Here is a 22521-nt window from a genome sequence, read left to right on the forward strand (position 1 = left end):
AGACAATCTTCAAAAATAGCCATTGAAGGGCAGTCATTTGTGACTTCACATGAAGGAGCAGAGCAATTTGCTGGATTTACTGCTTAAAGTCTTATCTGAGTACCAAAACTGGAGAACTGCATTTAGTGCTGAAAGAACAAAAAGCTACCAGTCACTCTGTTTTTCCTAGCACTTGTGCAAGGTGCCAGTGATTCACTTAAAAAATTTGAACAGGCTACTGTACTGCTATTAGAAGGACTAACAAAAGAAATAATTTGAAAAAATCAGAAAATAGGTTTAAAAGACTGTACATATCTATAATTAATTTAAAAAAATAATTTTTAAAGTTTTTTTTCAAAGACTTATATATTTCTTATATTGCTTATATATTTCTTTACACAATGAGGCTGAAGAGCACTCTAACTCTTCCCAACATTCATGTGAAAGAAAACAAACTGATGAGAACCACCTACCCCCACCAGCTCCCAAAACCATTCCAGTTCATCCACATGGGCACAGCTTCAAATAAGTAAATACAGACCCATTTGTGTGGGTGAAAATCCAGGTACACCAGCAAATTTGCACTGGGTTAACTTCATTTATTCTGATTTTATGTGGAAAGTTCACAAAGGCAACATCTGCAGTAGGAAAACATTCCCAAAATGTATTACTGTTTTTCTCTATGCTAACAAAGGTTTGCTTTGTACTGATACATCACAGCTTTACCAACTATCTCTCAGCAGAGCAGCAAGAACCTTCATGCTCACAGAAATTTATAAAGCATTTAATTCAGTTCTTCACGCATGTAATTTGAAAAATACCTGACACTTGTCTACAAACTTTGACAGTTTTCAACTTTTAAAAACTGAAAAATCTCTTTTAAGAGATATGCAATTTTTTAATGGGGATGGGAAGCTAAATGGAATTCTCTCTCAGGCCCCACCCCAGAGCTGTGGTATCATGGTCTCATCCCTCCTTCCAGAGTGAGTTAGTTGTTTGTGCACTCTGGGAACAACATGGCTTGTCTTTCAGGATGCAGGGATTGAGGACACAGCTCCAACATAATTCGCCTTTGCTTTCTACCTCTTCATACAATACACGCAAAAAAAAAAAAGTTTTGGACACATGGTTTTCAGTCACACCTGGCTGCCAAGGTTAAAACTTGGGTTGGGATTTTTTTTCCTGGACAAACTCTTAAGTTTTATAGCCTCAGATTTTACAAGACTAGCAAGCACCATGGATTACAGCTATCCCATGCAAAATTTTGCACTTTAAAATTCTCATCTAAACTACATTTATTTATCAGCACTATATATGTATTTGATATATCCTAAGTTGCTGAGGATCTTGCACTTTTTGTACACAAATCAAACACCACACCCATAAAACCCTGCAGAACAGCAAAGAACAAAAAGTCAGTAAACATAATTCTTGTGTATCAGAACAATTCTGGGTCAAAGACAAAGTTTTTACAAAGCCAAACATTAAAGTAAAATGCCTGAGAAACAAGAAAGTATATATACAAGTATACATCCTATAGTGAGTGAGTTTGTAGAACAGTGAGACACAGACTGACCCACTTCTTTTATGATGACTAAATTGACAAGGAAAAAAAAAAAAAAGGACAGAAAACCCAGTAGTTCCCAATGGTTTAAATTAGTTAAATTAATCTCTTAATCTTTCCCCTCCCACCTTTTCATCTTCAGTAGTCAGGGGCCCATCAGTAGGTTCACTCCTTAGACTGGAAAGTATCAAATCCTTAACAGGAAAAAGAAAGTAGCTCAGCAAAACATTCTGTATGCATGGTAGGTAAACCACGTGGAAAGAATGACCAAAGACTTCTGATCTCTTCACCTACAAGAAGCCTTCATTTACCTGTTTCCTAACAGAACTAGAGACCATAAGGTAATGCTCATTTTAATGCAGGGCTCTTCACTGGTCACTGAACTTTTCACAAAAGCAATGCCACTCTGAACTTATAGATTTTAAAAGTGTGCATACACACAAAAGAAAAACTAAAATTTTACTTACAGAGTTTGAATATTTAAACAAGACTACCATTACCTAAATTTTCAACAGATGGCCATCCAATATTAACGAGATTTCAACAGAAAGCCAATGCCCTCTGGATACTGAAAAAACCCCAAGTTTATATATCTAAACTGCTATTAAACATCTACTCTCCAGAGTCCTACTATCCCCCTACCTACTATGTAACTAGATAATTTCATTAGACATTTTCAGTCATGAAGACACTGAAAGTGCAAAGTTCCCTGTCAAGAATAACCTAATAACTATAAATATGGCTAAAAAACCCTGATGAAGTACCAGTGTTCTTCACTCTAATGGTGCCTCAAGAAATCCAGTACTTTGAGTGCTTAATTTAATTTTAAATTAAGATACAGGCACAAATTTTAGAAAGATTTTTAAATACTTTATTCTATTCAACTATGCAAAAGCAGCAATTCCATAACTTCCCTTTAAACTACCAAGAAATTGGAGATTAAAAAAAAGCAAGTTTCATAGTTATTCTCCTTTCATTTGCTGTAAAGAGAAATATCTACCATCTGTAAGAAAACAAATGTGACATCTTGCGATACAGCTGAAATAAAAACATTATGAAGCCCCCAGTCCACATAAATGGCAACATTAGAAAGGGAAACATAACCTGTTTTTAAGAAGGAGAAAAGAAGGAAGACTTGGGGAGCTACAGGCCAGTCAGTGTAACTATGTGCCTGGCAAGATCTTGGCATAGATGCTGCTGGCAACTGGACTAAAACACCTGGAAAATAAGGAGGTGACTGGTGACAGGCAACATGGCTTCACTGAGGGCAGATCATGTCTGATAAATTTGGTCGCCTTCTATGACAGGGTAACAGCTTTGGTGGGTAAGTGAAGAGTAAATGATGTCAACTACCTGGACCTGTGCAAAGCTTGTGACACTGTCCTTGCCTCTGGAAAGCCATGGATTTGATAGATGGACCACTCACAGGATAAGGATTTGGCTGGATGGTCACACTCAAAGCATTGTGGTCAATAGGTTCATGTCCAAGTGAAGGCCAGTGACAAGTGATTCTCTGGGTCTGTACTGATGTTGCTTAACACCTTTGCTGGAACATGGACAGTGGACAAAGTGCTACCTCAACAAATCTGCCAATGACACCAAACTGTGTGGTGCAGTCAACACACTGGAGGGAAGGGATGCCATCCACAGGGACCTTGACAGGCTTGGGAGGTGGGCCTGTGTGAACTTCATGAAGTCCAGCAAGGCCAAGTGCAATGTATTCCACCCAAGCTGAGGCAATTCTCTTGTAGACAAGTAGAAAAATTATAAAGGAAAGGTCTTGCTCTATTAAATTAATAGCTGACTTGTCACTTTTTTAAGTGCAGTTAAGTGGTTTGTTAAGTTCTTATGTGAAAATAGCCTTGGGAACGAGAGTTTGTTAACACAACAAACTATTCTTGGGTGAAAACCAACTGCACTTGGGTAAACAATGGATTCGTCTTATAAGAATTAATAAATAATTATGTAAACAATTCAAAATAAAGAGATTTGATGGACAAGTAAAATACCTTTTACTAACCAATAGAGTAATACATAAGAAAGCTATTAACCAATTAACGCTGCACATGAGGTCTGTAAAAACTTTATAAAATTAGTTATGTGAATAAAGCACTGGTTTTTTTCTTTCCCACATGAAGAAAATGGACTCTCGGCTGTTTTATTACAACACAATTCCAAACACAAAACCAGAGAAAGGATCAAGAGGGACCCCAAAGAAGAGGACTTAGGGCTGTTGGTTGATGAGAAGCTGAACATGACCTGGCAACGTGCAGTCACAGCCCAGAAGGACAGCTGTGTCCTGGGCTGCATCCAAAACAATGTGGACAGCAGGCAAAGGAAGGTGATTCTGGCCCTCTCACTCTCATGAGACCCCACCCATAGCACTGCACCCCAGGTCTGCTCCCAACACGAGAGGGACATGAGGAAGGTAGAAGTGAGTCCACAGAAGGGCGACAAGAGGGCTGGAACACCTCTGCTATGAACACAGGCTGACAGAGTTCTTTCTCTGGGTTGCTCAGCCTAGAGAAGAGAAGGCTCCAGGGACACCTTACAGCACCTTCCAGTATATGAAACGTCTACAGGAGAGCTCAGGAGGGGCTTCTGACAAGAGCATGGAGTGACAGCACAAGGCGGGGTGTGTTCAAACTGAAGGTGGGCAGGTTTAGATTAGATATTAGAAAGAAATTCTTTACTCTGAGGGTTACGAGACACTTGAAAAGCTGCCGAGAGAAGTCGTGGCTACCCTTCCTGGGGGTATTCAAGGCCAGGCTAGATGGGGCTCTGAGCAACCCAGTCTTGTGGAAGGAATCTCTGCCCATGGCAGGGGGCTAGGAACTAGATGGTCTTAAAGATCCCTTCCAAACCAAACCATTCAATGACTCCATGACAAATTATATCCAAAATGGAGTATCACTGTCGCTTGGAGGATTTCACAAGTGGGAATTTGGGGAAAATTGCAACTATCGCAAGTGTACTTAATTGTTAAGATTATTCAACAATATATAAAGACCTTCAGTGATCATGCCTGAAAAAAATGCTTCCACTAAACTGAGATTCAGGAAAAACTCTCATAGATTGCTTAAAGCCACAGCAATAGACACCTTTTCATAATGAAATTTATTATAAATACCGAGAAAGGTCTGATGGGCCAGGATCAACTTAGACATTCCTTACAGGTTGCCTCAGACTGAGATAAAGATAAGAAGATAATTCATAGGTGAGACAGCTCCGAAGAAAACACAAGAACATTGGCTCAAACTCAGCTAATATGCCCCAAAGGAAATGCAGATGAAGAGAAAATTTCAGAGAGCAGCATACATTTTCTCCATGGCAAAAAAACATTGCTAAACACAGATTAGAGAGGACTGGGAAACATTCTTTAATGTTAGATAGTAACTCAAAATCCAGGTATTATCAGGGAAAGAACTCATCTTAGACTTACAGTGAAAAAGCAGGGAATCATCTAGCCACTACAGTCACCTCTTTCCCACAATCAGAACATTATAACCCTGTGGAGTCTGACTGTAACAGAACAGAGCTGCTATGACCTCAGAGTGTTCAAGACTGATGGCAGACAGGGAAGAATTCTACTTATCAAAACTAATCAGTCCAAGAATAAAATCCTGTCATCTGAGTTTCTGTCAATTATAATCTTTTGGTCGTAATCCCACCTGTTTGAAAGGGCACTTTACATGATGTTCACTAATTAGAAGTTACTTCTAGGCTAAAACTAAGGAGAAAAAATTTGTCACACCCACTCCAAAGAATGAGAGAACATGCAAATGCTGCATCTGTTAAAATCTTACATTTGTTGAGCAGATTGCCTTTCGACTTTTCCCATTAAAGTAAAAGCAGAAAAGAAGAGAATTTAGCAAGGCTATAGCTAGAGCTATAAAGACATCATTTTACTTACATGTCTGATTTTACACTGCAGAAAAGAAAGCCACGAAATGAACAGAAACTGTCACTACAGAGGCAAGGTGTCTGAAAGGGGCATGTCATGACTGGTAAAGTTATTTCATAGCATTTATGGTTGCTTTTTTGGCTTTAGAGGTAAAGTTGCGTGGCAAGCATCACAGACCACTGTCATAATCTGATTTCAGAGAATATAGGCAGCACACGCCTATGCTTGGAGAAATGTGGTAAGTGTACTGTCATGCAATGCTCTATACCTGAAGAACACAAAGGAAATATCTCAACTGGCCCCAGAACTTCAAACAGTACAATTGTATCAGCACAGATATGGCTGCAAAGAAATCCTGAGTGTTAAGAGGACTCACCAATCTGGCACTTGAGCTTCCATCTCTGCTTTGTGTTATGTAAGCCTTTGTGAGAAAACATTAGTAGTCACTTCATAAAACAGGAACGAGCAGTTCAGCATGACCACTCACACCAATACAAATGCAGCAGAGAGCATGGAAATCAAGTTACTCAGATAAGCAGAGTCCTTGAGAATGAATGTTCCTCTTCTGCACTAACACACGAGCTGAAGCTGACTGCCCTGGAACCTGTACAGTTTGCACAAATACAAAGCCCCTGTAAGCCTACTGCTGAGCTCCAATCCCTGCCACCACAACTCCCACCCCTAAAACAGAATAGAGACTACAAACTTAGTCCATGATACTCCAAACCTGTCCTGTATCTAACAGTCACTGGACAGAGAAATACAGAACAGAGCGGTTACTGCACAACTAACAAGACAAATGCCAACTACAAATCAATAAATAAGTTTGTTGAGCCACATGCTTTTACAGTAAAGACATTTCAACCATTTTCCATTGCTTAAGAGAAGAGAAATCCATACCCACCTAATTTTTCTCAAAAAACTAACACTGTATACAAAAAAATTACTTGCCAAAATTTGAATTATATAGTCATCAGTTATAGTCCCCTCTTCCTAGAGAGGGATGGAGGGCAGGACCACGGATAAGTCTTCCTCTATGAACTTTTAAACTTAGTTATCTGAACTTTTAGAAAGTGGTTTAACTTTTGTATCAATAAGCTTTATGGGCATATTAATTTCAAGATACAGTATCATTTTCTAAATATGATTAATTGGTCCTTTCTTCAGTTTACATATTTATGTATGGGAAGAAGAAGGGGTTATTCTCATTGCTATAAACATATACATTTGAGTAATCTAAGGATTTCAAATTAGTCATACAAAAAAGGACAGCTAAAAGTTTTGGTCTCACAGCTCACCCTCATACCTATTCTTTTCTTCATACACTGATCCTCACAACCTGAAATTTGCATACTTAGTTGGGGTACTGACTAAAAAAATACAGTCAGAAAATTTAAGTAATTGTTCCTACAGGACTGTTACACATGTTAATAAGCAGTAACACAAATACAAACTAAATGGAAAATGCTTTGCATTCAAGAAATTTATTTCTACATGTTGTTGGTGAACTTTGAAATTTACTGGCACTTGTGTACAGCAGTCACACAGCATTTCCCTACTGTAACTGACCCCACTCTGCATATTGTAATGCATTATGAAAAAAATGTGTTTGAGTGACCAAAAAGTATTTCTAAGGGATGATAAAAGAACAGGTATAATTATACTAGAAGCAGCACTGTTATTTTTGTCAAATAGCCATACTAGCCAGATTAACATTCAACACAGTGGAGTGCAGAGGACCAAATCCTCATTTCTCCTCCTCTCTTTAGGTTATGGATGAGACATACAAACAACAAGACACATACAAAACGCCACATCCTCTTCCCCTCAAAATACACACTGGAAAAACTAGTATCTATTACTAGAATATAAATCCAGACATGAGGTCCCTCTACTGGGTTAATATGGGATGGCAGGAGAACAAACAGCCCACATTCCACTGGAGCTGGGAAGCTAGCAAGTGCCTTCCAAGTTCAGTCACCAAGGTGTCCTGTGTCATTAGCACATGCGAGCCAAACCTGGACTAAAGCTGGCAGTGATATCCCTATCCCAGGGCAGAGGGACAGGCACAAAATCATTTATGAACTCAAAACCACAAGGTAAAGCCCTAAAATATATCACATGTGCGCTGGAGTGTCTCTTCTGCTGCTCTCTGCTTCTCTTAATATAAAAAAGAAAACTACATTTTGGACTTTAAATATGTAAGTGAAAATGATGAAAAAGAAAGAATAAAAACTACATGAGAGTCAGCAGAAGTGCAACTATCATTCTGAAGACCTTTTTATGCCGCCATATAAAAGATTACCTGAATGGAACTACTTCAAATCAGTCTACAAATAATTACTCTTCCCACAAAAAAGCCTCCCTGTTAAAAATTGAAAAATGAAAAGCAAAAATCTCAGCCTGATCACAGAAGTACATAGTTTGCAGTGCAATAGCCAATAAATGCTGAGAATTAGGAAAACATCATTAAAAAAAGAAAAGGATTTTTAATTCTGAGGTTCAGATATAACTGTTAACTTCCAAAAAAAGTGAATTGAAAGAAGTAGATCCAAAGTAACAGAAGACACTTGATAAAGAAAGTATGCATAACACATGCACTTCAGTCTTCCTGCTGCATGACCAAAGGCTTACAAACAAAGCCTTTATCTCACAGAGTGTCTAGCTGTTGGGGTTAGGTTTTGGTTTTTTTAAATAAAAGCTCTATCCCTTCAAAAGGGAGAACAGTCTACAGTAACAAGTCTATAGCACTAAACCATAAACTTGTTATATTCAAAATCAGATAGGCTTACAAAGAGTATGTGAAAGATACAACATAGAACACTGATTTTAATACTGTACAAAGAAAGACCAATGAAATAATGTTTCACACAAAGTATATTTTAAGGCAATGCCTTCTGCTTCACACAGACTATGCTATCTTAATGCAGTATTTACTGTATCACAAAATGGTTTGAGAACACATGCATCTACAAATATATTTTTAATTAGCATTTAAAAAACAATCAAATCTTAAAAGCACCAAGTTTGTTTGCCACTAGGAAACTAAGAGAAAGATATTCTGATTAAAAATCAGTCTAGTGTGAAGTCAGAAGGCTGTCTCACAATGTTCAGATCTCCACCAACAGCAATTCTGTGGGTCCCCAAAAGTTAAAAACTTGACAGCAATTTCATTATTTTCTGCTTAATTTATCATTTATTCCAAAGTATGTAAATTCAATAATAAAACGCAAATTATGAAAGCATGTATACTTGGCAGAAACATTCTGCACTTTACTTACATTAAACAGTCTAAATCCATACTAATTTTATGAGGTTTTCCATAAAGGACCAAAACTGACTAAAAAGTCATCTATCTCAGCACAAAATACCAGTGATTTCCTAACATTCTGAAGAGACTGTTGATAGGCCTCAAATCTTAAAAAAAAAAAAAACAAAAAACTAAACAGAACCAAATAAACACACTAACACACCTAAATAATTAGTATCTTACATAGCATGGTTCAAGAGATTTCTTTAGTAATTTTTAGGCCATGTAGGCATCTAATATATATGTAAATAAATTTGAGAATTGTTCTCTAGAAAGACTGTACACAAGCAACATCTTTGGTTGTAGGAAAAAAAGGGCAAGTCTACCACTGAAATCCTTACTTGTCTTCTGATATGACAAACCTCAACTAGCCACAAAACCCCCAAAACTATCTATGAACTCTATCACAGGAATCAAGGAAAATGTGCAAACCCAATTCATACTTTGTATTTTCTACTCCATCTTCCACCCACTTAAACCCTGCCACCAGCAATATCATCACTGCCAAAAAAAATAAAACCTGAGGGGAAGGGGAAATAACAAATAAATAAATAAATAAATAAAGTACACAGTAAGAATGAAGAACATGTTAAGAACTTTTACATCTTGAACTCTTAGACTCACTTCCAAAAGTAGTAAGTATGGCTTGGATAAGAATTCTGCTCTAGGTGCCAACAATAACTAAGCTACCTTCAGTACCTGAGTTTTTAAAAACCAACCAAACAAGCAAAGATACATTTAAAGTGTGTATATTTAGAGAATTTGACAGTAATTCTTGATAGGTATGTATAATATATGCATAACCATAGCAGTCCCGAAGACCCCGGTACCACAGTACAATTTAGCATAAACAAGATTTCTCTCTTGGAAATTCTCCATTCCTTAGAAATACAGCTGGGCAAAACATACTGGCTTATAAATTTTCCCAATATTTTAATAGCTATTTCAATTTAAGCCAATGAGCCAGAATAGAAACTGCAAACATTCCAGTAAAATTTGGTTACACTGCATTAGAGTTTTAGTTACACCTAGGTTTTTTGTACTTGCAAAAAATCTGCTATGAAGTCTCTGGAAACTCATGACTTAGCAATCTAACAGTTTGTGAGCCTGAATCCATATAGCACATATAACCCAACACACACCATTCTAACTGGGCAAGGCATAGAAGTAACACCAGTAACAAACCCAAACAAAACACAAACTAAAAAAACCTACCCTCATATTCATAAAAAAGGGAAGGAAAACCAACACAACCCCCCCAGACATACATCCTTAGTCTTAACTTCTATCCAGGCATTAAACTAGCTCACTGTTCAAAAACAAATATTGGAGAAAGTCAAACAAATCTGCTTCAGTTACACTGGAGAAACACGCAGAAGACTGCATCAAAATCAAGACCAAAACCCACACATTAAATATTACTAACAGAGCAGAAGGGAACAATCCTGCTTCTTCTCAAAAATTATCCTGAGGATCTAGTCAATCAAGACTCCCATCGTCAATCAAGATTCCTATATTCTTTAGAAATTCTTATTTTAACCGTAAACAGAAGTGACTGATAATGTGACAAATGATATCTTAAATAGCTGTGTATGCCTAGTAAGGTCAGGAATGGGTTTTTTTAACTTATTTTTGATACTAAATCTTTTGGTACTTACCTGACAGAACCTCAGTCCAGACTTCAGAGTTCCATTTCCCTGCTACACTTGATGACACCAGAACACTACAAAGAAAGCACTGAAGGAGGCTCCCTGAAGCAACCAAAACAGTGCTAATGATACCATCAACATTCTGAGGTGGAAAAAATCTTAATGGCCATCTTAGCTTCACTCTATAATATTTCTAATGCAAAAAGATGACAGTATCCATAAGATTAAGACTTCCTAAATTAGTCCTCCAAAAAATCATGTGGTCTACCCTACCAAGGGAAAAGGAGAATAAACAAGACTATCTAGCACCCTACTGCATCTCAAAAACCTCCAGCAACAGGGATTCTATCATTCCTGAGGAGGCTGTTCCAGTGAATGACTGTTCTCACTACAAGAAAAAAAAGAAAGAGAAAAAAAAAATCTCATATCAAGATGAAACTGCTCCCAGTGCAACATGTACCCATTGTCCCTTGTCTTCTCCATGTGAATAGAGTGCTTCAGTCTTTTTTGTAGTTGTCCTCTAAGTTGGAGAAATCATTGCAATAAGCCCACTATTGACAATAGCTCTTTCCACGGAAATTCTCTTATCTTTCTTAAGAATTAAAGGTATCGCATGGGAGAAAAAAATTCCTGAGATGCCAAGGACCAAATCGTCAATGGGAATTAATCTGGGTTAAAGAAGCTCAGCAACTTTAAGTATTTTTCTCCTAACTGACTTCTCATTTAGGTATTTAATTCCTGTTCTCTTCCTTGAGAACTCCTTCCATTTGTAAACAATAGTATATATTTTTCCCCTGTCTTAACCTTGTGCCCAACACCAAAATTGGACTGAAATTGCTTATATGTAAAGACATGTTTTAGAGTAAATATTTTCTTGTTTCTGAGTAACTTCACTAAACCAAAAGTAATTTAAAATGTCAGGCAATACAAAGAACCAATAAGCAGTAAGTAAATTTAAAAACAATAATAAATAAAAAACAAAACAAGCACATGTTTTTAAAGATTTCCTCAATTTTCTATGTAAGAAACTTGTACTTGCAGGCTTTATAAACTAAGCTATTTGAAAAAGGAATTAGGGAGCAGTATGTTTCATAACAGGTGCATCTAATCATTACTACAGAAAGTAATCTCAAAACTAAATTGATACTAGGTCTCAAAACTTAGAAAATGATTATTTGAAGTAGGGCGAACAAATGCAGTAAAGCATGTTATATAAACAGGTTCAAATTGGAGGAGGTGGAAAAAAATCTTTCAGCTTCAAAGCCCAGTGCTGTTCAGAAGAGATCCTGTACGTTGGTACCACAGCACCCACTCAGCAACACAGGTTTTGGCTACCCTGTCAGCATGAGGTATTCTTCTCCCTTTGGCTCATTAGGTTCAGATAATGAACTTGGAAAAAGAACAGACACATTCCTTAAAGCTCTGTTATCAAACCCACAAAGGAGCCAGTTAAAGTATCAAAATGAGAAATAAACTGAATGAGATTTTCATAATATAGTTACCCTGCTTCTTGCAAAGCCTGATAAAAAGAAAACTAATTTTGGCACTTCAGTAATTTGAAATATCACAGTAGCAACTTCAAAGTTATGACTGTTGTCTGAAATGGACTGAAAAGAAACACATCTTCATTTTCCCCAAGGCCTCTGGCCTATCTCTAAAGCTCCTCAAGTTCTCATGTGGTTTCAATTGGTTTCATTTTTAATGTCCTCATCCCACATGCTCTTTCAAACAGGTTTTGGACCCTTTTTCCCCTTCTAAAATACAGCTATTCACGTCTGACCAAGACCTACATGTTAAAGTATATTCCAGAAAGAGCTTACACTGGGTTTTTTTAATTATTATTATTAATCATGCGGTTGCAGCTGATGTTCACCTACTGCTGCCAGATACAACTCTGAACAAAAAGAAACAAAAAAGCTTTTACAGATACAAGTTTTCTGGTTTGCACAAGGGAAGCATGAAGGCTTTTACACACAGTAATGGTTGCTAAGAGTTTAAAAACAGGCAGCATCTGACATGAATCTTCTGTGTTTCAGTTACACTTACATCTATCTCACAATAACCTGCTCTGCTCTTGCTGGATTTTTAAAAAGATAAACTAGGTGACAATGGAAGTTCTGAATCAGTTAGGTAGCAATGTTTGAAGTATAACCAAAACAACAGTAATGAAAAAAGACTAATAATTAAGCTATCAAATAAAAGGTATTTGCTTTCCTTCCTTCCTTCCTTCCCACTGTCACCACAGCCACCTTCTAAGACAAAGTCTATGTTTAATAGCATTGTCATCCTTTTCTGAAAACACTGTAATTTCCCTGAGTCCTGAATTCGTAAAACTCCACTATTTAAAGTATTTCTACACAGGTTCATGATGCAGAGAAATTAAAAATAATAAAATAAAAAAAAGAAAAAAGGTATCGAGACCAAATAGTCTGCTCTAGGGTCACAACTCTCTTGCATGCTTTTCATCAGCATTCAGCATTAACATTATTTTAAAAGAGATTAATATTGTACGTATAATAATGTATTTAAAATACCTGGGCACTAAAAGATATTTGAGGGGGATGTTTATTCTTTACTGAAAATAGCAGAACATGAACTCCATGGGAAGTGAAGGGGGGGAGTCTATAAACTACCATGGAGCTGGGCAATTTGACACAGTTTACAAGAATTACGTTCATTTACTAATGTTCCAATATTAAATCAAGCTTATAATCAGAAGGAGTGATGGTCTCCATTTAGGACACAGATATTCCAGTGTAAACAATTCTGATATCAATTGTAGCTACATGAAAACGCTCTTTAATGTAATTGCCCATACAGCAATCTAACTACATCAATCTCTATTCACCCATCAAATCTAACTCCTGTACGGTTTATACCCTCCTTCCACCCACACACTTAAAGACATCCATCCCCCAGCTGAGGCATACCCATGTATAATACACAAAACATAACTGGTACAAAAAACTCACTTTCACTGGACAACATCTAAAATATGTAAATACCTGTTCCTGCAGGTCGTAGTCATAGCTATCATGCAGCAGAAGACTGAGGACATACCGAGTATAAATCATGGCATCAATGCCACACTTCTCTAGCTCTTGTCCCAGCCAGGTCTGCACTGGACCCAAAGCATGTAGCAGAGACATTTCAGAAACAGATACAGGGCCTGGATAAGAGCTTGAGGAGCTTTCAGATGGCAAACCATCCACAACAACTGTACAGATAGGGCGCATGAATCTAGGTGGTTGGCATCCTTATAACTTGAAGCATTTTCTGTAGTTGATTTTCCGTCGATATCTGGAGGTGATTTTCACTCCAGTAAATAGGAGAGAGGCTTGACTTCTAGGACAATCATTTATATTTCCTGGCTGTTAGCCGACTAGAGACGAACATCACTCTTCAGGCATGACCAGTGAATAAACTAAATCCTAATAGCAAACACATATGTAGATGTGTTTTTCTACCTTAATTTCACATTGAGGCCAGATGCAAGTCCCCAGCAGGACCTATAAAGAGGAAAACATGATAAGTTGTGACAATATGTATCCATACATGAATAATATTAAACAGTGAAAAAAAACCCACCCAGAGAAGAAAGCAGTCATTTAAATACTGCTTACTCCAAACATATTGTACATCTACTCAGTGTCATTTTGAAGAGTGACAGGAATTATTAGAAGTTTAAAGGTGACTTTTAGGAAAGGTCCTTTTTACTATAGGAAGAGAGACTCTTTCATCAAAGGCTTCACAATTAATCTGTCGACTGAAATGTATGTCTCACCTAGCTTTATGAGAAAATTGAAGTTTTATTACTTTCACTATCAGCTGGAAAAAAAACACTTTCATAAAAAAGATTTTGTTAGTTTGAATAAAGACTGCCTATTTTGCATCACTAGAAGACAATATAATCCTACTGTTTTGCAGTGACACCCATTTCTAGAAGTGCTTTGTTTATTAAACAATGAATTAATGAAATTCATCCAGGAGTTTAATGAATCCTACTACTATATAGTTACTACTACCTTCCGGTTCAGGTGTTTTGGTGGTGGTAGTTCGTGGGTTGTTTTTACTTAGTTTCAATTATTTGCCTTATTCTAGGTCAGCAAAACTCTTTATCATCCAAAATCTGTCCTAATAAAAATGTAAATCCCTGAAATAACTTCAAAAATTTGAGCAGAACATAATTTATCTGTGCTGAAAATTAACATTTAACCCTCTTTACACAAAGCATACACCTGTCCTACCTGAGATCTTAAACTCTAAACCATGTCCTAAAATAGACAAACTATCCTAAGACTTATACCACCCACAACCACAAATCAATCTTGATAAGCAAGGGGCAGAAGGTGCAAGTACATCAGCATTCTGCTCTTGGAACACAGAAAATGTCAGCCCAAAAAAGGCATTTTTGAATTGTTCTACTTATCAACCACATGCCAATCTGACATTTGTGTAGCCTTCTTTCTCTTCTCCAGCTCCTTAGCATGAAAAAACAAAGCTCAAATCCAAGCAGGATATATCCCTTCACTGAAAGGAAACAAAATAGACTCAAGTGACTAAGCAAAATCTGCTGTTTTGCTTCAACCCCAGTGCAAGATAACCAACACACAACAGACATCACCTAATACAACTATCTGAACTAGATACTGGGGGCAGCATTTCATGTGGGCAGCAAACTGAAAGTCAATGCACATCAACACAACAAAAGATGACAGTTTTTCAGAGCTTTCTTTACACCATCACCCAGGTGCAACTGTATATTCCAGATTTTTCTGAGTCAATTGCAACATCACCAAAAAGAAACCCTTTATGATGAGTTACTAACAAGTTCACAAAACCCCTTCCCTCTCCTAAAGTCACCTTACTGCTCTGGTTGCAGTGTTCATTTTAAGAAAGGGAATAACACAACATTATTCAATCTTGCTCAGCAGCATGCTTCAATTACTCAGATAAGCACAGTAACAGTCGGTAGAAACATGCTGCAAGGCACTGGAGGTTACAGCTTCATCACATAATTAGAGAACAGAAAGTGTAAGAAAAGTTTAACATTGTGACCCAAGGTAGTCCAAATCCAAGAGCCACAGGTCCAAACTCTTAAGAAGTCCACAGTGTCTTAATTGTTGAAGACCAACATTCCAGAAAATGTTTAGTTCTGTTGGCTCTCCACAGCACAGCACGTGATGAGAGCCTCCCTCACACCAAAATTTTGGGGGTGCTGGAGATTGTGAACATCAAGGGCAGCCTGGGCTGCAATAACCATGGAACAGTGGAGTTCAAGATCCTTAGGGCAGCAAGGGTGCACAGCAAGCTCATTCTCTTGGACTCCAGGAGGGCAGTTTGACCTTCTCAGGGATCTGCCTGGTAGAGGAGCCCAAGAAAACTGGTTAATATTGAAAGATCACCTCCTTCAGGCTCAGGAGGGATGCATGCCTGCCAAAGGAAGTCAAGCAAAACACCAGCCACCTGCATGGTTGAACAAGGAACTCCTGGACAAACACAAGCAGAAAACTGAAGCCTATAGAGGGTGGAAGCAAGGACAGGTAGATTTGGAGGAACACAGAGAAATTGTCCAAGCAACCGGGAATCAGGTAGGAAAGCTGTGATAGAATTAAATCTGGCCAGGGACATCAAGCTTGAGGAAGCTTCTATACAAGAAAGAAGGGTCCCTATCCCAAAGGAGACCCAGGACACAAACAAGGCTGAGGGTACTTAATGTCTTCTTCCTCCTGGTCTTCACCAGCAAGTGCTCCAGACACACTGCCTCACGTGCTGGAGACAAACAGGGGGACTGGGCGAGTGCACAACTGCCCGCTGCAGCACAAGGTCAGACTTGAGACACCTAAGGTACACGAGACCATGGAACCTGATGAAATGCACCCTAGGTACTGAGGGAACTTAAAAGGATCTTGGAAGAAAAATGGGGACAGACCTTTTATGAGGGCCTGCAGTGACACGGGTTTAAACGAAAAGCTGGTACATTTAGATTGGACATTAGGAAGGTATTTTTTACATTGAAGGGAGGAAACACTGAACAACTTGTCCAGAGAAGTTGTGCACGATCTATTCCAAGTGCTCACGGTCAGGCTGGGCAGGGCTTTGAGCAACCTTATCTAATGAAAGATGTCCCTGCCCACAGAAGTGAGCCTTGATGATCTTGAAAGATTCCTTTCAACTCAATCCATTCTCATTTTATATGGCAAAGCTTCTGGATACAGAGTTGCTTCAATCAAAACCCTGACACATTGTTTAGCTTAGCAAAACCTAGTAAGGACTGAGTTTATGCTTCAGCTTTTCCCAGAATGAGATGATAACGGGGCCTCTCTTTTCTATCTTAACACTTATTTAAGTGAGACATTTGAGAAATTCAGTTCTTAAGATCTATGCTGACAAAATCTGATTGACTTCAGCTGATTAGTTAAAGTGTGTCTTGCTTTTATTACATGGGGAGGAGAGGGAAAAGACAGCAAGAGAGAAACAGGTAAGAGGAATTACGAAATCAGACAAAAATTTTGTAATTTGTTTTGCACTCCAGCTTTTTTGAATATCATATTCTATTACCTCTTAACATTCAGTTACATTATATAAAACCTGGAAATCTAAACAAATTTATTCAATATTATTTAAGTGTTCTCATTTTACAACTCTCAAGTACTTTGTTTCACAGATGGTCTTAAACATTATGTTTTAGAATTAACAGAATTTCATACAGAGTATTTTTCCATCCCAGTACTAGAAAGACTTTCCATATCAAATTAATACAAGTCACTCAAAGAGCAAACACTTCTGCTGATTGATGTGAAGCTTGATTTTAGAGATAACACTTTCTGTTAATAAGTTATTATCCCTTTTAAGTCTATTTCACACAGTCTCACTAAAAATAATTTTTCCATCCTCACAAGGCACCAGGGCTAATCTGAACAGAGGGAGCACATTACAGCCTAAAGAATTAATAGAAGGCTAGTTATTTTAATTAAGTCAGAAAGAATTCTCCATTTCCAGCTATAAAATATGACGAATGAACATGCTTTATAACAAGAATTACCAAATAAAAATTTAAACATCTGTCTCAATACTTGTGGAAGTATTACAAAGTAAAAAAATATTTACAAAGTAAATAATTTTATCTTAATATTTATCTTAATATTTTAATCTTATTTACAAATTAAAAAATAAGTGTTAAAATTATTTCAAAGTAATTTCTCCTTACTCCACTTCTTAGTATATTTTTTCCTTTTAAGTAACCTTCAGTTTTTGCAGTACTAACCAACGACCTTAACAAGGTCACAGTAGATAAACTGTCAGCAGCTTAACCACTAGAGGCACAAGAGCCAATTTATGAAGCATCTTCTAAAGGAGTGAGAACACAATATTGTATAAACACTCAGACTTTTCAACTTAGACTGCCTCAGAATACATGTATTTCTGAAAATCCTATTCAGTGTGATAGACACTAAATACTCCTTTGATCTACAGCAGACAGCAGAAGAAAATAACTCAGCCTTAGCCTCCTGAGATCCAGCTATGGCAAAGCAACAACTCTACATAACCTATAGCAAGCAACAGAAAGGAGGATCAGTGATACGGAAAGTCACGCTGGAAATCTCCAGGTTTGTTCCCTACAACACAGCTGTTCTTCCATGGTAAATAACCTTTTTTGAGGACTAAGTAATCTAGTTTTCCCAGTAAAATAACTGGAATATGGGTACTGTCATAACAAATACAAAGTACTTTTTTTTTAAGTGTCTTGGTAATACAATAATGAAAGTAACACAAACAACTTCTTGTAGCAATTTTGTGTATGGGATACAGGATGACAGCATAAAATCAGAGATTACCAAAGAGTGCAGTAAAAGAATGGCATAATTAAATCACTCTTCAATGAAGCTTGATACAAGCACACCAAGAAAGTGCTAATGTATGGACTATCAACAGAAAGATTAACTAAAAATTCACGTCAAGCAAGACAATTACTTGTCTTTAACAGCTGTTTTTTCTCTATATTCTCTTTCATACTGTTAGAAAACAGTAACCAAAGCCAAACCACAAAACCCCCTGAAGGTAACCTAATCTTTATTTTATCAGCACCAAGAGGCCTCTGAAAATTGTGCATCCATGCAGCAAAAAAAACCATTTTCTGTAAACCAGAAATCCCCAAAGCAATATAATGATTTCATAATCTTTTAAGTTTTCTTAAATATCAACTTTTAAAGCAATAGGAGATACTGGAATAAGAGAGTAAAAACTATACCCCTTACAATCCTCCTATGAGGTAAACTAAAGGTCCACAATGTCTTGGAGATCATAAAAGGTAACTTGAAAATGAAGCTAATTGTCTGCAGGCTAAAATTCACTACACTGGAGTCTAAACCATCACTAGAGAAAAAATGTTACTGGATTACATACTGAAATAGATTGAAAAATAATACATTGTTTATTTGCATAATCTGAAAGTGAGTCTCTAAAAACTCTCTTTACACACTTTGATACAATCCTACAGAGAAGCCAATCTCTTGGATAATCTGTAGATGCTATTTTCCTTCCTTCAATTCCCAAAAGGGAAAACATCTGTGTTTCCAGTGTTTCATGCTGCCTACTGCTACATGTTAACAATTAGACCAAACACATTCTCACACAATAGTTAAGTCAAAACTGCTGTTTTATAAAAAGTTTCCCCTATTATTCTTTGAAATACACCAGTGCATTGCACAGTTTTAATTAATAGCTCTCATTTCAAAATTTTTTCTCCACTTTGACAGTGTACAACATTTATTCAATGAACAAAGAAAAAAAAGATTATACATACATATATTTTTTTCAAAATGTGGACAGAAATGTCCACATACCTTAACCAGGCCAATGTTTTTAAAACTAATGTTTTTTCACAGAATGGTTTTATTAAAAGAAAACAATATATTCTCTCTTTGGCAACTACAGGTAGGGAAAAATATGGAAATTCTAATTAGTATCAGAAAAAGTTAATATTTGATCAAGTTGATCGGCAACATACTAAAATCACGTACACAGTGCAGTACATTTCAGTCCCCTTTAGAAAACTCATAGTCAAAAGCATGACCACATAACATGATGGCAACAGAATTCCAATTTGTTCTTATTTATTATGGGAGAATAACCTGCAATTTTACCCTAATTTCTTTTGTTTCTTTCCACAAAAATGCTGAACAAGTCCTTAACAGACAAACCCAGCAGCTACACACTGGGAAAGGCACTGTCAAAGCCCAAAACCAAAGCCTATTTAAAGTTTAGCAAACAATGGAATCTGTGTGCTTAATAAATTTCACATGGTCTTTAAAAGACATGTGAATTCAGAAGTAAGAAGTCATTATGTTTTAACCACATTCCTTGATAATGTAAGAAATTTGGGTGTCTAGTCTTCAGAGCAAGGACAGCTTTTTTATGCACTGGTGATGCTTGATGTTGCTGCACAACAAACAACAAGAGCAGCAGCTTAATTCATTACCAAGGCACTGAAATGACAGAAATACTGTTCTGCATAAGAAACAGATTGAACACCTGGCTGGAATCAAAGCACTAGAAGAGGTCAGAAACATAAAAGCAGCTCTGTGAATCAACTTTAAATATACACAGGATCATATTTTTTAAGAAGCATAAGAGGTGCAGGAGTGATACAGTCTTACCTGCAGTGGGTTTCTATCTTGCAGGGGACTGATGTCTAACAAGGCTGGGCTTATGGCTCTAGGGTAACTCAAGTCAAAGAACCCAGAGGGGAGACAGAAACCAGTGTGTAGGTGTGACTGCAAGATTTTTTTTTCTTGCAAATCTGCAATCTTATTTGTCATAACACTTATCCAAATGAAAATCTGAAGCTGCTAATCCTGTATAAAAGCATAATGGAATTACTCAAAGGATTCACGAGCTACCACATAAGCCTCAGTTACTTAGGTCAGCAAAGAAAAAGCACAGATATAATCAAGATGACACCAGGGGAAGTCACCAGCTCAGTTCTGAAGGATTCTGCTCTGGGACCTGCATTACCTGATAAATTCCTAAGTGGCCTGGAAGATGAGACAGGTGACACAGTTTAGAAGCAACCAAAGGACAGCAAGTCATCAGGGACAGTGACTACAGAGCAGCTGAAAAAATACAGGACATTATGAAACTGGACTGGGCAATAAAAAGGTAAACAAAATTCAGCATAGGCAAACTTGAAATGAGGCAGAGGGGCAATAACCACCTGATACTATGCATAAATCAATGAGTTGTGACCTATTAATCCACGTCCCTTCATGGAGAGAGACTGACTGTTCAACATCCATTTTTTGTTACTAGAAAGTACTAATGAGTTAGTAAGATCTACATACAAAACTTCGCACAACCGCTAGTAGAATTCCTTGTGAAAGATACCAAAGACAAAAAAAAAAAATAAATTAGATGGCCTTCAATGGAAATTGAGTAAGAGATCCCTTGAGAGTTTTCAACTAGACAAACCACATCAGGGTCAGGAAATCCCCTAGACTGAAGACAGTATATGGCTGAGGGAGTATTTAGGAGAGATATCACTCTCCCTGTTCTTTTTTTGTCCTAACTGCTCCTTTAGACATGACGTTGTAAACAAGTACAGGTTTGTCAAAGCCTTTGTCTGAACCAGTACAGCTGTTCTTATAAAACATTTATGTTTACCATCATGCAAGAACAACGCTTCTAAAAACAGTTGCTGGAGGAGCATAACAAGCTGATCTGCTCGCAGGGCTGCACATTATTAACACACAGAAACTTTGTTAAAAGACGTCCAAACATCAGTCCTGCCAGGGAGCAAAAAGTGAGCTGTGGCAAACAACTGATAAGGGATGGCAGAATTAGCAGGTGAGACACTTGCACTAGGGGGTCAATTGCATAACAAAGACCCCAAATGCTTGTCATCTGTGTGTTCTTCACTTCTGCAACACAAATATGTATGTAAGCTGGAAAATATAAAACTTTTAAGCTAAGAACAAAAGGCAAGACAGGAAGGGGAAAAGCATGACCTCTGAACAAAACCTGCAGACACTGTGTACACCCCAAAACTTCATCATTTCATACAATTGCAAGATTTGAATGTGCCTTCATAAAAAAAAGACGCTTTTGGAAAGGTTCTCATTAGATACAGCAAGCTTGTAAAGAATCATCTCTGCAGAGTGGAGACTTATGAAGTGGCCCTTCAGTATATCAAATACAACTTTAAAAAACTCATTAATAAGCCTAATAGTTGGCAAGTTTTGCAGATCATGGTTCAGTGGGAGCCTTGATAATTTGGGAAGCAAATTTTATCTTCGAGATGGAAGCATTTTTATTTCATAGCATCACTCAAGAAACTGTTTCAGGAGGTTAACTCAATATTAAAGCTGCATTAAAAAAAAACCCCAAAAGCAAGCACTTCATTATGCAGCACTTAGATCTCACTTCTATTTCAATAAACAGAATGGAGCTCAGAGCATTTTTGATAAAACAAAACATGGCAAATAAAACAATCTCTGGTAGCACAGATTATGCAATTGCACCAGATAAATTTAAGTAGTGCATATTTGTAACCTGCAACTACCTCAACCCAAAGAATTATAGCTCAAAAAATTTTGCTATTTAAGAAGGACTTAAAACTGTTAAAAATATCTCCATTGATCAGATTTAAGAAATGGGAAGACATCTGTAAATTTCCTGAATCTAGAGAAGTGAAATGCTGCCTCACTATTATCAAATGCCCAGTTGCCATTAACAATGGCAACAATTACATTATTTAAGAATTTGTCCAAGAAGGTTATCCACCTACCAACAGAGTACTAATAATTCCATTCTCTCCTTAAAAAACAACAAACAAACTGACATGAGAACATTTTTTTTCAATTTCGTTTGTTACTGTCTACAGTGGTTTTTGAACCAAATTTTACTTTGTTTAAACATGACTACTTTTTTAAAAATCTTAGCTGAAAAAGGAAAAATGTACACATTTAGCATAACTTACATGTATGGTAACTTCTTAGAAGTTTCAAAATATAAATCAGCATCTAATGAATTTAGGTAAATATTTTTCACATTAAAAATTAATTAAAACAGTGTCACACAAAAATTTAAAGTAATTACTACTGCTACCAGCACGAAG

General features: G+C 37.1%; 1 protein-coding gene across 8 annotated transcripts in view; it reads right to left on the bottom strand.

The window, feature by feature from the left end:
• Window positions 1-22521, bottom strand: part of KIAA0232 (KIAA0232 ortholog) — a 64584-nt gene that overhangs the window by 33450 nt on the left and 8613 nt on the right. For 2 of the 8 annotated variants that reach the window (XM_062492656.1, XM_062492653.1), the window contains exons 2-3: window positions 13412-13915; window positions 1672-1737 (exon numbers count right to left, since the gene is read on the bottom strand). In XM_062492656.1, coding sequence (XP_062348640.1) covers window positions 1672-1737; window positions 13412-13642 — 297 coding nt within the window. In that variant the 5' untranslated portion in view covers window positions 13643-13915. Of the gene's footprint in view, window positions 1-1671; window positions 1738-10415; window positions 10481-13411; window positions 13916-20423; window positions 20514-22521 lie in introns of those variants that run through there. The other 6 variants (XM_062492654.1, XM_062492652.1, XM_062492655.1 and 3 more) reach the window with 5 other exon arrangements.

Source organism: Cinclus cinclus, chromosome 5 (assembly GCF_963662255.1).
Source record: "Cinclus cinclus chromosome 5, bCinCin1.1, whole genome shotgun sequence".
In the NCBI taxonomy this organism is placed as follows: Eukaryota; Metazoa; Chordata; class Aves; order Passeriformes; family Cinclidae; genus Cinclus; species Cinclus cinclus.